Below are 14,577 nucleotides of genomic sequence, written 5' to 3'. Positions count from 1 at the left end.
TGTTTACATTTTGTTCCTGAGGCCTCTCAGGAGGAAAAATCCCAAATAAAGGATTTTCCATAAAATGTGTCTGTGACACTCACCTGTGTCACTGCTGGTTATCCCCCAAGAGCCCAGGGGTGGGACAGAGCAGGAGTTACCTTTGAACTGCCTGATCATGTTCTGGTGCTTCTCGAGGGCCTCGTGCAGGATCTGCTCGGGCTGGTCCATGCTCCAGCGCCACTCGGTGCCCACGGGGTTCGTGTGGTGCCTGAGGGAAGAGGGCACAGTCACCCACTGCCACCTGGAACCCACCTGGGGAACTCACCTGCCACCTGGGGACTTTGGCATCATCAACATTTATTGGAATATGAATCCGCAACAAACATTCAAAGCAACAAAAGATGCTCAGCACCTCCTGCTGCTGCCCCAGCCTCTGGGTGTCACCCCTGAACACCTCTCTTACACCCCTCTCCTTGCAGGCTCTGGGCTCCCAGAGGGAGGAATGGGCCTTGTGCATAATATCACACTCTATACAGATATTTTGAAGCACAGGTGAAAGGCTTCTGAGCCAAAATAATGTCTGCAAAAACCTCTGTAAAGAAAGGGAAACTGGTTCTGCTCCTGTTCTGCCCACAGCTGCACAAGCTCTGGACAAGGGAGGTCCCAGGCCATTTTTAGTTCATTTCAAAGGCACCAAGCACCACCCTGAGGACAGAATTTGTTTCTACCCTGATCTTTGTGTGGTGCTCTGGTACCAGGACAGATGAGGGCAGGCTCCTCCAAACCCCCTAAAGAGAGCAGGAACCCTGCCCTGTCCCAGGGATGCATTCCCGGGGGATCTGGGCCATCTCCCAGACTTTAATCCCCCTGACCCAAGCAGTTTGCACGGGAAAAACCCCAGATTCCATCTGAGGAACTGCTGGGTCACACAGGGGTGGGAAGCCAACCTTATCTGGTTCATTGTCCCCATATTTTGTTTTCTTGGAAAACAGCAAAAGCCAACCCAGGTAAATAGACCCAAGCACTGGAAGACCCATGGAGTTCCTCCTCATTTCTTACTTTATCAGCATGAGGGGTTCATCCAGCCCTTAAATATCATCTTAAGGAAGTCAATGACATTCTGTGTTTTCACCTCCTTGTTTTCTGTCCATCATTTCCTGCTTCATCCCAAAACATGAAATATGCTCCAAAAGCCCCCCCAGTTTTTCCCCTGGCAGCCCTCAGAGTTCATTAAGAGCAGCAAATTGTGCAGGGGCCTTCACAAAAGCTCCTGGATTAACTCACCTCTGGAAGGAAAACAAGGCCCAGCAAAATACACTCCTGACACTCAGTTTTGCAGCCAGGTGACCTCTGCTTCCTGCACCCCCTCCCTGCATGCTGGGTTATGCCTTGTTCTGACCAGAGAGGGGGCAATGAGAGGCATTTTAAAAACTTATTCCATTTTCAGTCTTATGAGAAGGGTGAGACAATACAGATGTTAGAATTCACACCCTCACAATCAGAAGCCAATTATTTCCTAATTACAATACACTATAGATGTTTCTTGGCTATCAGCTTTTGTCACACCATGCTGTAAATGCCTTAAAGCAAATCACCTAAAATTACCCCTTGTGGGTCCCACTACAATGCATCTTTCATGGTTCTATTTCTCTATTTCTCCAAAGTATCCATATTATTTGCAAGGCCATCTTTTGAAACTTGTTTCTAGTTCCATTCTCTCTCAGACATGTCTGTCCTATTCCATGGCATTTCTAAGTCAGCATTTCTCAAAGTTTACATACAAATGCACACTGTGTGAGCCTTCTGTCAAGCTTTGGGAATTATCTACAAATCCATTTCCCACATTTCCCCCTCAAATGGAAAAAACTTCTTTGATGGCCTTGTCCATAATTTATTGTGCACAGTAAAGTACATAAGGCACTATTACTAACACTGTCACTACAACAATTAATGCATATAAACTGTGCAGCCCTGGGGACACCTGGAGCTTCCAGCTGCATTCAGCTCCAGGGCAGCAGGACAGGACTCCAGCCTTTAGCTGAGGGAGAAGGGACAGGGCAGCACCTGCTCAGGATGAGGGGCTGCTCCATCCTCACTGGAGACCAGCAAAAGGCTCCCAGTGACCTCTGCGCAAGGGGAGAGGGATCCAAACCAAGAGAGAGCAGGTTTGGGTTGGGCATCAGGGAAAAAATTCCTCCCTGTGAGGGTGGGCAGGCCCTGGCACAGGGTGCCCAGAGCAGCTGGGGCTGCCCCTGGATCCCTGGCAGTGCCCAAGGCCAGGCTGGACAGGGCTGGGAGCAGCCTGGAACAGTGGGAGGTGTCCCTGCCATGGCAGGGGTGGCACTGGGTGGAGTTTAAGGTCCCTTCCAAGCCAAACCAGTCTGGGATTCTGGGACTCCCCAAGTGAGAAACATCTGTCTGATAGTGCTAAACCACAAACCCAGGCTCAATAAAATCAGGCTTTTGGCCCAAACATTTCTTTATCCACCTCAAGAGCAAAGATTCAAACACTGTTCTCAAACTTCACCACCTCAAGGATCCTTAAGTCAAAACAGCTTTTTGAATTTCCCCTTTACTTCCCCATCTGGCAACATGGAAAGTTTTATGAATGTCAGCTATAAAAGGCATTTATAAAACTCTTCCATGTTTAACTGCAAAACTTGTACCTTGTATATTTAATAGGGCCAGCTGGCAGGAAATCAATAGGCTGTGGGTGCACCCTGGACAGCTATTAGTGTCCAACAGGCCCTGCATTTTTAACACATCCTACTGTTTAATAAACACACCAGGTCAGGTCTACAGAGCTGCTTATTTGGCAAAAGGAGGTTCCCTGCCAAGAGGAGGATAAAGCAGTAATTCCCTGGGCTCAGGAGGTTGTTCCCCAGTCTCAGCACAGACAGAAACCAGAGCCACCATCCCACTGCCCCCAGGCTCTGTGAGCTCCCACCTCTGGCCACACCAGCACTGAGCAGGAATTGCTGTCAGGGATTCCTTTCCTTTCCCTTTCTCCTTTTTCCTTTCCTTTCCCTTTCTCCTTTTTCCTTTCCTTTCCCTTTCTCCTTTTTCCTTTCCCTTTCTCCTTTTTCCTTTCCTTTCCCTTTCTCCTTTTTCCTTTTCCTTCCTTCCCAAAGTAACACAAGTTAAATGAAATCTCCACCCAAACCCACACCCAGCAGAAAACCTTGATTTTAGCAGAGATTCCAGGTGTGGAACAGGTTAGGTTTGCTCCTTCAGAGACACCTGAGTGCCACAGCCCCACGACTGCAGGGAACATGATGGGAGCTCCTGCTGGCTGCCCTGGAAACCCCCCCAGCCTGCTCCCATCCAGCTTCCCTGCACTCCCAGCTCACCTCTGATCCACCAGGAGCCTGGCACAGCATTCCCAGTGTCCCTGGCAGGTTCTGGGACCCCTGTGAAGGTGCAGCTTCCCCAGGGCTGTGATCTGCCTCCCCAGGTGCTTGGTTTATTTTAATAAATTAGCTTTTGCTTTATGCATTCTGCAAATGGTTATTAAGAGGCTCTGAGGGCAGATACAGCTCAGGTATAAAATATCATTTACTGCAGGCATTGACTGAGCCAGGGAGATACCTGGTGAGGAATAGGAAGGTGAGGAAGTGCTGGTGGCAGTGACATGAGAGGACAGAGCACACCATTCCCAGGGAGGGCAGGAGCAGAATAAAAACAAGAAGAGTTCAAGAAGCAGTCTCAGTGAATCCTGAGAGCCAGCAGGGAGATCTCAGAGGAGAAGAGCTGAGGGGAAAAGAACTTCAGGAGAACTGGCAGTTTTGGGAGCCCTACCAAGGCAGAAGTGCAAACTGCAGCAATAAAAAGCAAAGACAAAACAACAAAATCAATCTGCTCTTCTGCAGCCTCGTGAGCTTCCAGCTGCAAACAAAAGAAGGAGCACAAAACCACAGGGGCATCAGCAGAAAGGGGAAGGCAAAACATCAGCCATGGCCAGGAAAGGACACACAGAAGGGATCCCAAGGACTTTCCCTGGAGTGATGGCAGGAGAAGGAGGGAGAGCACAAAAAAAGCTTGGCCAATGCACAAGCCAGCCATGTTTAATGTTCCTGGGATACAAAATGAAACCTGGCTAATCCTTTTCTTCTGCACCTCCTGAGAGCAACAGGAGGAGCCCAGCCTGGGCTGGGCAGGGACCAGGACTGAGATACAGAACCTGAATTTAATGTTGTCCCTAGGATGGGCAAAGTCACCCTGGAGCAGGCTGGATAAATTGTCTGAAAGGACCAGAGGCTGCCAGGGGTGGCTTAGACTGGGTATTAAGGGAAATTTCTTCATGGCAAAGGTGTCACAGGGCAGTGGTGGAGAGGTTTAAAAGTCCCATGGATGTGGCCCTTGAGGACAGGGTCTGCTGGCCTTGGCAGTGCTGGGGGAACACCTGGACTCAAGGATCTCAGAGGGCTTTTCCAACAAAAGAATTCTGTGATTCTCTTCCAACTGAAACCTTGAGGATGGAAGATGCCCCATGCTGAAAAGCTCCATCCCAGCTCTGAGATCTCCCTTTTTAAAGAGCAGGATCTCCTGCAAGGCAGGTGATGCTCAGTGTGCTGTGCTGTGCCCATTTACCCCATCCCTGAGCCCTGCCCAGCACAGCTTCCCACACCATTCCAGAACTCACCTGGATGCCAAAATGTGCGAATTCCCTTCCAAAGCCCCCAGTCACTGCCCCTCATCACTGACTGCTGGACCTGGCACCATCCCCTGCAGGGACACCCAAGGCCCAGGGTGGACATTTCACAGCCCATAATCTGTTTATATTCACTACTGAGCCCATAAATTTGGGAGCTGATTGCAACAACTCCCAGGACCTTTAAGAAGTCCAAGTCCAGGAGAATACAAAGTGCTATAAAATGAAAATCAGAGATTTCAACCCACACATTTTCTCCTAGAAATGCCTCAGATGACAGAGCTGGCAGAGCAGCACATGAAGGCACCAAGACTTTTTTTTACCACTTTTTTTACCAGGGGCATGAACTGGGCACATTGATGTGCTGTCCCCCACCACATTTATTTGGTCATTTCAGGAGCCCCTGGCAGACAGACAGGCCCAAACTCAACAAACCAGTGAAGAATCCAATGTGAGGGATGAACCTTGGTCACAACAGGTCCCTTCTGGAAACAAAACCATAACCAAACTGAAACCTGGCAGAAGAGAGCAGCAGAACCAGGACTGGGGGCTGGACATGCACAGAGACTCTCTGAGCTTTCAGGCTCAGCTTCCAGGTGTTCCAAACCTGCAGTGTCCACTCCTTTGATATCAATATTCCCCATTTCCCTGAGGAATTATCCCCTGGAATCACGTTAGTTACTGAGGAGAAGCTTTGGTTTTCATCCGTTTTCAGTTTCTTCTTAATTTTTTAAAGACCTTAAGTACTTCTCCTATGAGAGATTATTCAGTTTTAATCTCTGTATTTTGCAGGGCTTACTGTGATGCCTGGATTTTGGCCACCCACTGATTTAGTGTCTGAACACAACTTCAGTTGCTGTCTAGAAGCAAAACCTGAAACCTCCATGCACAGGTATAAGCATTAAAGTTACAGCAGAAGAAATACGAGCCAATTTCTTCACAGGATATTTCACTCTGTCTGCTTTGCCTCCTCCTCAGATGCAAAAATAATAAACCCTATTAATTTAAATCTTATTTAGCTGTTCCCTCTCTCCACAATAATTGATTGGGTGTTGGACACTGAGCCAAAAACCCTCATCAAATCAGGTCTGCCTGGTGCCTGTGCTGCAGGGAGGTGTCACAGAGCTCAGAACCCACACTTGCTCTAATTGATTAAAAGATTTGGTCACTTGCACATTTCCATTTAGGCAATTAAGCTAAAGAGACACAGCCTCAGTGAGAGCAGCTGGGAGCAGGGATGGAGAGGGACAGACTCCCTTGAAGGACAGGATTATGGCTGGGGACACTGCAGTGATTCAGGTGTGGGGTGTCCTCCTCAGTGCTTTGATAGACTAGCCTTGGGTGACACCAAACAATCCACCTTGGAGAATCAGGGAATTCCTGAGCTGGAAGGGACCACAGGGATCATCCAGTCCAGCCCTGGCCCTGCACAGACACCCCAACAATGCCACCCTGGGCATCCCTGGAGCTCTGGCAGCCTCGGGGCTGTGCCCATTCCCTGGGCAGTGCCAGCACCCTCTGGGGAAAGAGTCTTTTCTGAAATCCAGCCTGAGCCTGCCCTGGCCCAGCTTCCAGTCTGCTTTTCCTGTCCCCACAGCCCTGCAGTGCCAGCCTCTCTGCAGGGCACAGCAGAGCCAGTCAGGGGCCCTGGCAGCTGTGACAGCTCCCAGGGACAAGGGGAACAGAAGAGCATCCAGTGCAGAGTGCAGCCACATCTCTGACAGAATCCCCTCATTTTCTGAGCATGTTTGGATACTGAGCTCCAGTGGAGGTGTCCTGCCCACAGCAGCTGGAACTGATCTCTTTAAGGCCCCATCCCAAACCAGTCTGTGATTCCATCAGTGCTGGTTTGGGGCCAGAATGTGTCAGTCAGGACCAGCCAGCTCCAGTGACATCCAGCTCCCAGGGAGAGCAGCTGCACTGCAGCATTCTTGCCAAAATGAGGAAGAGAAAACAAACAGGCTCCTTGGCCTTTCCTTCAGCCATCCAGGGAGAGCTCGGGGGTTGTGCAGTTGGAAACATTGGCAGAACCTACAAATGTCAAAATCCTGAAAGAAGAGATCAAGAAGAAAGAATCCCAGCAGCCTTATCTGCACGAGGAGCCCAGCACAACACCTGCATGAGGAACATTGTGCCAGCAGCAGATCAAAACTGGGATTTCACATGTCTGCACAGATGGCACCTGCTGCTCAGGAGCTGCCTTGTTTATCCTGCCCAGCCACCAGGGCCTGCAGCTCCACCTCAGTGTCACACACTGAACAACCTGCAAGGTGTGGGGGACAAAACAAGCACAGACAGGCCTGACTGCAGGGTTTGGGAGCTGGGGGGGCACAGGACCAGCAGGGCAATATTGGGAGTGGCAAGGAGGGAGGGAAGATCCCTCTCACAGCCAAGCGAAGGCTGCAGCAGCCCAGGCACAGGAGCTGGAAAATCACCAAAAAGAAATCTTCTTTCAGCAGCAGTTCTGGTTTAAGTCAAGCTTAATGTCCTGGGATGAGCCTCAAACTGAGCCTTAAATCTTCCAACTTAAACCTTCCAGTTTCCAGGGGAGGCTGAGGACAGCCAGCTGCCTTCCATATGGGAGAGTCCAACACCTGCCAGCACCTCACCCAGAGCAGGGAAATAAATGAATCAAAGCTGAAAGCCCCGAGCTCAGTGTCCTGGGAAGCTGCTTCCTTGCACTCAGGTTGTAGCCAGCAGGAAAATCAGCACTGTAGCACTCGTTGTCATCAGGCTGCAGTGCCAGACCCCTCTGAAGTGACAGGTGACAGTGACAGGATGATGAGTTGGAGATACAGGGAACAGTGCCACTTTCTCTGTGTCTCTACACTAATGGACTGATTTATCAATTATTGATAAAGCTGTACTATCTCATTTATCAGTTCCTGCACTCTCCCGTTCACACCTGCTGCATTTCCCTGATTCAGCCTATTCCTCATCCAGGCTGCTGCCAAAAAATCCTGCATGAGGGCATTTGGAAGAGAAACTGGGAAATGCTCTGTGGAGCAATGCTGGGAACAAAGCCCCTCATCCTGTTTGCTGTTTAGATGTACCTTAGGATGTGTGTGGGGACAGAGGGACAAGCACAGGCAGGGCAATGTCCCTCCCAGCACAGGAAAACAGACACAGGCAGGAGGTTTTCCTTCCCAGGCGCTGCCCTGCTCTGAAGCAAAGCAGAAGCTGCACATCAAAGGTGCCATTTGCTGCCTCCTTCCCAGCCAGGAAAGCCCATCCAGAGCACCCACAAACCCTTTGGAACAGACTCCTAAATGCCAACTGCACAGGATGCCCAGTGTCCAATGCTCACAGCCTTCAAGCTGTCCCCAAGCCCTTTAAATGCCCCCATGAAATATCTGCATTATTAAAACCCAAGGACTATGAAAGACAGAAAGGGGCACTCAGAGAGAGGAATTTGGTTGGTTTTGCATGGAAATTTTATCACAGAATCTCAGAATGGTTTGGGTGGGAAGGGACCTTCAGGCCCACATCATTCCACCCCCTGCCATGGCAGGGACAGCTTCCACTGGCTCAGGCTGCTCAGGGAATACTCACTGGGATGCTGGGGATGGAATGGGTGTTATTGGCAGCCTGGGGTAAGGTTTCAGTCCCAGAGGAAGTACAGCTCCCATGGGATGATTTAGCAAGGTGGAAAACAAAAGAGCTCAAAGCAAAACCTCCCTGTCCTCCCACTGCAGATGCTCTCACGTCACTGCTGGCATTTCTGCTGAACCTCAGCCTCTCCTCCCAATCCCACCCTGCACTCCCCCAGCCTGGCACACACCTCCCTTGGAGCCCAGGCAGGAGTGAGTGAGTAGTGCTTGAGAAGCTCAGATCCAGCACAGCTCATTTCCTTCAGGAATTCACCACAAAGTCACTTCTCTGAGGAAAGGGGAGACTTTCCTGACCAATGGGGAGTCATTGAGTTGATGACAGGTTGTCCTGCATGGAGCAAAGGAGGCTCAGGGGGCCCTTGTGGCTCTGCACAGCTCCTGACAGGAGGGCACAGCCGGGGGGGTCGGGCTGTGCTCCAGGGAACAGGGACAGGAGCAGAGGGAACGGCCTCAGGCTGGGCCAGGGCAGCTCAGGGGGGACAGCAGCAGGAATTTCCCCATGGAAAGGGGGCTCAGCACTGCCAGGGGCTGCCCAGGGGGGTTTGGAGTGCCCATCCCTGGAGGTGCCCAGGGAAGGGCTGGAGGTGGCACTCGGTGCTCTGGGCTGGGGACAAGGTGGGGATGGGCACAGCTTGGACTGGATGGGCTGGGAGGTTTTTTCTGACCTCTGTGGGTTTTGCTCTGGACATTTTGCCACCTGGGATGGTCTGCAGTCCCTCAGCACAGCTCTCAGGGTTGTGCAGAGAGTGCAGGGGGTGTGCAGACACAGCTCCTGGTAGGGACACTTGTGCTTGTAGAAGTTCAGCAGACCTGCTCTGCTCTCAAAAATAACAGAATTGCTCAGTTATGGACATAATTGATTCGTGTCCAGGAGCTTGGGAAGACTGGATGTGTGTCTGGCACTGGTTAGCTGGCAAAGCACATCCAGAGCCCCTGGATACTGGAATGTGCCCCAGGAACACAGACAGCCCACATCCCCCTCAGAGCACAGCTGGCTGTGTCCCACAGAGCCCAGGGGTGCCTCACCTCCAGCAGAAGACACATTTGTTGGCACAGGCCAGGCTGGGGGTGGCCTCCATGCAGCGGTGGCTCTCGATGCCATAGAAGGTGTGCTTGTAGCAGCCCCCGCGGCCCCGCAGCATGGCCTGAGGGAGGGAAACACACAGGGAGGGTCAGAAACCCAACTGGGGGCAGGGAAACACACAGGGAGGGTCAGAAACCCAACTGGGGGCAAACTGAGGGCAGGGGAACACACACACATCCCCAGGAGAGCTAAAAACCCATGTGGAACCAAAATGAGTGCAGGGGAACACACAGGGACTGTTAAAAACCCAGCTGAGGGCAGGGAAACACACAGGGAGGGTCAGAAACCCAACTGGGGCCAGACTGAGGACAGGGGAACACACACACATCCCCAGGAGAGCTAAAAACCAATGTGGAACCAAAATGAGGGCAGGGGAACACACAGGGACTGTTAAAAACCCAACTGAGGGCAGGGAAACACACAGGGACACACAGGGACTGTTAAAACCCCATCTGGAACCAAAAAGAGGGCAGGGGAACATACACACCCCCAGGAGAACTAAAAACCCTGCTGGGACCAAACTGAGGGAAGGGGAACACACACACTCCACAGGAGAACTAAACACCCATGTGGAACCAAACTGAGGGCACACACTCAGCCCCCCACACACAAACACACAACAAGAAAGTGAAAATTCCCCATCTGGAGCCAAACTGAGGGCAGGGAAACACACACACTCCACAGGAGAGCTAAAAATTCCTCTGGAACCAAACTGAGGGCACACACACACAGACACCAGGAGAGTTAAAATTCCCCATCTGTGACCAAACTGAGGGCAGAGGAGCACACACACACCTAGGAGAGGTAAAAACCCAGCTGGAACCAAACTGAGGGAAGGGGAACACATCCACCCCTCAGGAAAGCGAAAAATTCATCTGGAGCCAAACTGAGGGCACACACACACAAACACACACCAGGAGAGTTAAAATTCCCCATCTGGAGCCAAACTGAGGGCACACACACACAAACACACACCAGGAGAGTTAAAATTCCCCATCTGGAGCCAAACTGAGGGCACACACACACAAACACACACCAGGAGAGTTAAAATTCCCCATCTGGAGCCAAACTGAGGGCACACACACAGACACACACACACACACACTCCACAGGAGAGCTAAAAACCCATGTGGAACCAAACTGAGGAAAGGGGAACACATCCACCCCTCAGGAGAGCTAAAAACCCTGCTGGAACCAAACTGAGGGCACACACACACACACACACACACACACATACACACACACACACTCCACAGGAGAGCTAAAAACCCATGTGGAACCAAACTGAGGGCACACACACACACAAACACACAGCAGGAGAGTTAAAATTCCCCATCTGGAGCCAAACTGAGGGCAGCTGTGGATCTGCTCCCTTTCAGCCACCTGTGACTGGAGTTCCAAGTCCAGCAATGCCCTGAGCAGGGCTGAGGGACACCAGTGCCACCTGCCCCAAGAAATTCCCAGCTGCCTATAAAGTGTGACTCTTTACATGCACCCCTGCAGCCAGACTGCATTTAGGAGCTCAGACTGCTGCAGGGTTAGAGGAGAAAGAGGTTTAAGCTGCTCAGTCCCTTCTCTAGCAGACCCCAGCACAACAATGTGCTCTCCTGCAGCTTTCCAGCCTCAGCCCATGAGGAGCAGGTGAAGCCTCTTGAGCTGCAGGAAATGTTCCTGGAAAAGCTCACTCAGGAGCAACAAGGATCCATTTCAAGGCTGTCCTACTGAACACTCCATTCTTTTCATTTATCTGGCAGAGTATTTCTTGCAGCAGTAAATTAAATAAATGCCCTGACCTTATAAGCCCTCATTCACAGCCAGCAGTGGCTCCAGCAGGATGCTGCACTTCCCTTCCCAGCACAGCCACAGCAGCTTTCCCAACAGGATTCAACTCCTATTTATCATGCAGGCAGCTTGCAGAAAGGGCTGTCTTTCATTAGCTCAGTTAAATAATAATAAATGAGAAAGAAACTTTACTCCTCTCAAGAGAAAATCTGAAATACAACACAGCAGCTTTCAATCTGCCTTCCTCCTCCTGGAGAGTCCTGGTGATCCAACAGAAAGGAGCAGCAGGGAAAAATCTACAGCTAATCCCTGACTGGCTGTACAGGTGGAAGATTAAATGACATGGAAAATGCTGTTGATTCTACCCATTCTTCAAATGAGAGAGACTTCAGGAGATTCACAAATTCAGGAGAGCAAGTTATATTTGGCATTTCCTACGGCAAACAGACTCTTCCTAAAACATACAGGGTTTCTGTTTTTCTGGAATTTGACAGAACCCAATCTTTTCCATCTGAGATACCTCTATGAAACTCCACTTAATACTGATCCTGCCAGCCCTGCTCCTGCCTTCCTGTGATACAAATCCCCACAAAAGCTCCTGGAGGCTCTCACACACTGGTGTGAACCTGAGGCAAAGCCACTGCCTGGAACCAATCTCAGCTCAATTTATTAGAAGACTTTACATCCAATTCCTGCTTAAGCTAAAAATAGTGTGGGCCCATCTAAGCACACAGAGCTGCTATTTATTTTGTGAAATGGCTTTACAGTGCTGCATTAAAGTCTGGGTCTTTCATAAAAATAGGTTCTCTGGCCTTCTCAGACACAACATGGAAGTTTTTCTTTAAACTTTTCCTGATCATGTCTGCCACTAACAGTGACAAAGAGGGAAATGGGTGCAAGAGTGACCAGCAGAGCAGCAGTGGGATCAGTGCATCCCACACACTCCTGACAGCCCAGGGTGGGCTCTCTATGCTGCTCAGGAGAACAAGGCTCTTGATGAAACAGTTCACTGACAGCAGGCACTGCAATGAAACCTCTCTGCAGCCACCCTGGGATGGCATCCCAAGGGCTCTTTCAAAAATAAACAAAGCTAATCATGCAGCAAAGGAGAGCTCAGACAGCCAGGACTGATCACTGCCACAGCACAGGAATCACAGATGTGCTGGCATCCTAATGAGGTGCTGATTCCAGGGGTTCCCACCCAGGGATGCTCAAGGGTGCAGGAAGATGCAAAATGGTGGGTGAAGGGTCTGGAGCCCCAGGAGGGGCTGAGGGAGCTGGGCAGGGGCTCAGCCTGGAGCAAAGGAGGCTCAGGGGGCCCTTGTGGCTCTGCACAGCTCCTGACAGGAGGGCACAGCCGGGGGGGGGTCGGGCTGTGCTCCAGGGAACAGGGACAGGAGCAGAGGGAACGGCCTCAGGCTGGGCCAGGGGGATTTGGGGGAAATTCCTTCCTGGGAGGGTTGTCAGGCCCTGGCACAGCTGCCCAGGGCAGTGTCAGTGTCTCTGTGACTGGAGGGGTTTAACAGCCCTGTGCATGTGGCACTTGGGGACATGGGGCAGTGCTGGCCTTGGCAGTGCTGGGAGGGAGAACGGTTGGACTCAGTGATCTCAGAGGGCTTTTCCACCCTCAGTGATTCTCTGATCAATATTGCTCCCCAAATACACAACCCTAGAGACTTGTGAGCTCCAGAGGGACCTGCCAAGGACAGCTGAACCACACTCACCCTGAAGGGGCTGCAGTTCATTCTCCAGGGCTCTGCTGGGAATGTTTTCAAGTCTGGAAACTGAAAAGCTACTGGGTTCCAGCTCCTCCAGGAGCCATGTGCAGGGCTGGGAGTGGGCTGTGTCACACAGGTGCACTCACACCCATGGGTGTTCACAGCCACACCCACACACACCCCACAGAGCAGGGAAATCATTTGCAACAGTAAAAATGTGAACACCTCCCGTGGAAATGTGATCTGATAAATGCTGAGAGCCAGAGGAGCCCTGTGACAACCCAGCCCCAGCACAGGGGGTTCAAACAGCCTCATGTGCCTGCTCAGGTGGGGCAGTGGCTGTGCTATCCCTGCTCCACAGCCTCACACAGGGATACAAGCTTCCCACTCCTCCCTCACGTGGATTTCAGGGGGAAGAAGATGTTTTAGCAGACAGCAGAACAACAGGAAAAATCAGAAAAGGATGTTCCCAGCTCTGTGCCACAACTCTATTCTCACTCTTTGCGGAAGAATTTTAATAGCTGGAAATGCAAGGTTATAGCTTGAAATTGGGTTTGTGCAAATAATAGCACATTTTAAAATGTAATTTCATCAGGAAATTGGAATACCTGAGCAAGTCTCTAGCTTTGTTTTTATTTATGAAATAGGAAAAGGAAACAGAACATACCTTTGTCCAACGGCACAGCTTCACCCCAGAATGGCTCCCAATGAGTTTATAGCCTGAAAACAAAGCACAAATCATCAAACAACTGAGGTCAGCCTGCAGGAATTGACACACAAAATATACCAAGTGGTACCCAGAGTGATGGACACTGTGGACTCAATGCTGCTGTTCCCCACTGGCCCCAAGGTGACACCACCAGCTGTTACTGAGCTTGCAATGGTTTTTCAGGGCGAAGAGAGAGGCAAGAGTGTTGACTTCATGCTCAGAAGGCTTGATTTATTATTTAATGACATATATTACATTATAACTATACTAAAAAGAAATAGAAGGAAAAGTTCTCAGAAGCTGGCTAAACTAAGAATAGAAAAAGAATGAATAACAAAGTTCTGTGTCCAGGCAGAAAGCAAGAACAGCTCTGCCATGAGTTGTAAATCCATGAGGTCAGTAAATCCAAACATCCACCCGAGACCAATCCCAGATGCACCTGTTGCATTCCACAGCAGCAGATAACCATTGTTTACATTTTGTTGCTGAGGCCACAGCTTCTCAGAAAGGGGAAAAATCCTAAAGAAAGGATTTTTCACAAAAGATGTCTGTGACAACCAGCAATGGCAGTGCCACCCAGGGACCTCAGCCTACTGCAAATGGTTTATTTTAGTGGGACATGGATTGGCATGGGTGAGGCTGGTTTGAATCAGGTGCATGGACAGGATGGCAGAGCCTGGCTAAGCCAGGGACAGCTCACAGACCCAGGAGCAGGACAGGGAGCCAGGAGCATCTCCCTGGCCCCAGGCCATGAGCCCAGAACAGCCAGGACCCCTGTCCCAGCCTGCAGGACAGGAGCTGATCCCGGAGCAGCTGGGAGGGGAACACAGCCAGGGCTCAGCCTGAGCCCCCCAGAGCCTCACCAGCTCCACGGGGAGGGAGCTGCTCCTCCACACCCACAGGAAAGCTGAGCTCAGATCAGCTCCTCAGTCCCCAGCCAAGATCAACACAATTCGACTCCAATGAGCCCTGGAGGATTAATTGCACAACGTTCGTTAAGCACTAAGTGCTATTATTACCCAATCTGCTCGAGTGGGGTT

At 50.8% G+C, this 14,577-nt stretch overlaps 2 protein-coding genes across 6 annotated transcripts in view; both read right to left on the bottom strand.

The window, feature by feature from the left end:
* LOC128943996 (septin-4-like) overlaps nt 1–14,577 on the bottom strand; it is a 208,906-nt gene that overhangs the window by 132,253 nt on the left and 62,076 nt on the right. The gene's annotated exons all lie outside the window — the stretch shown is intronic.
* The window catches only part of LOC128943994 (S-adenosyl-L-methionine-dependent tRNA 4-demethylwyosine synthase TYW1-like), a 105,053-nt gene that overhangs the window by 58,184 nt on the left and 32,292 nt on the right, over nt 1–14,577 (bottom strand). For all 3 annotated transcript variants that reach the window (XM_054287049.1, XM_054287050.1, XM_054287047.1), the window contains exons 10-12: nt 13,496–13,548; nt 9,271–9,389; nt 141–250 (exon numbers count right to left, since the gene is read on the bottom strand). In XM_054287049.1, the coding sequence (XP_054143024.1) occupies nt 141–250; nt 9,271–9,389; nt 13,496–13,548 (282 nt within the window). The remainder of the gene's footprint in view (nt 1–140; nt 251–9,270; nt 9,390–13,495; nt 13,549–14,577) is intronic.

Source organism: Melozone crissalis, unplaced genomic scaffold (genome assembly GCF_028551555.1).
Source record: "Melozone crissalis strain CALT ecotype California unplaced genomic scaffold, PUWL_Pcris_2 ptg000057l_1, whole genome shotgun sequence".
NCBI classification, from domain to species: domain Eukaryota; kingdom Metazoa; phylum Chordata; class Aves; order Passeriformes; family Passerellidae; genus Melozone; species Melozone crissalis.
Note: the sequence above shows the minus strand (reverse complement) of the source record. Positions and strands in the feature narration are given on the sequence as shown.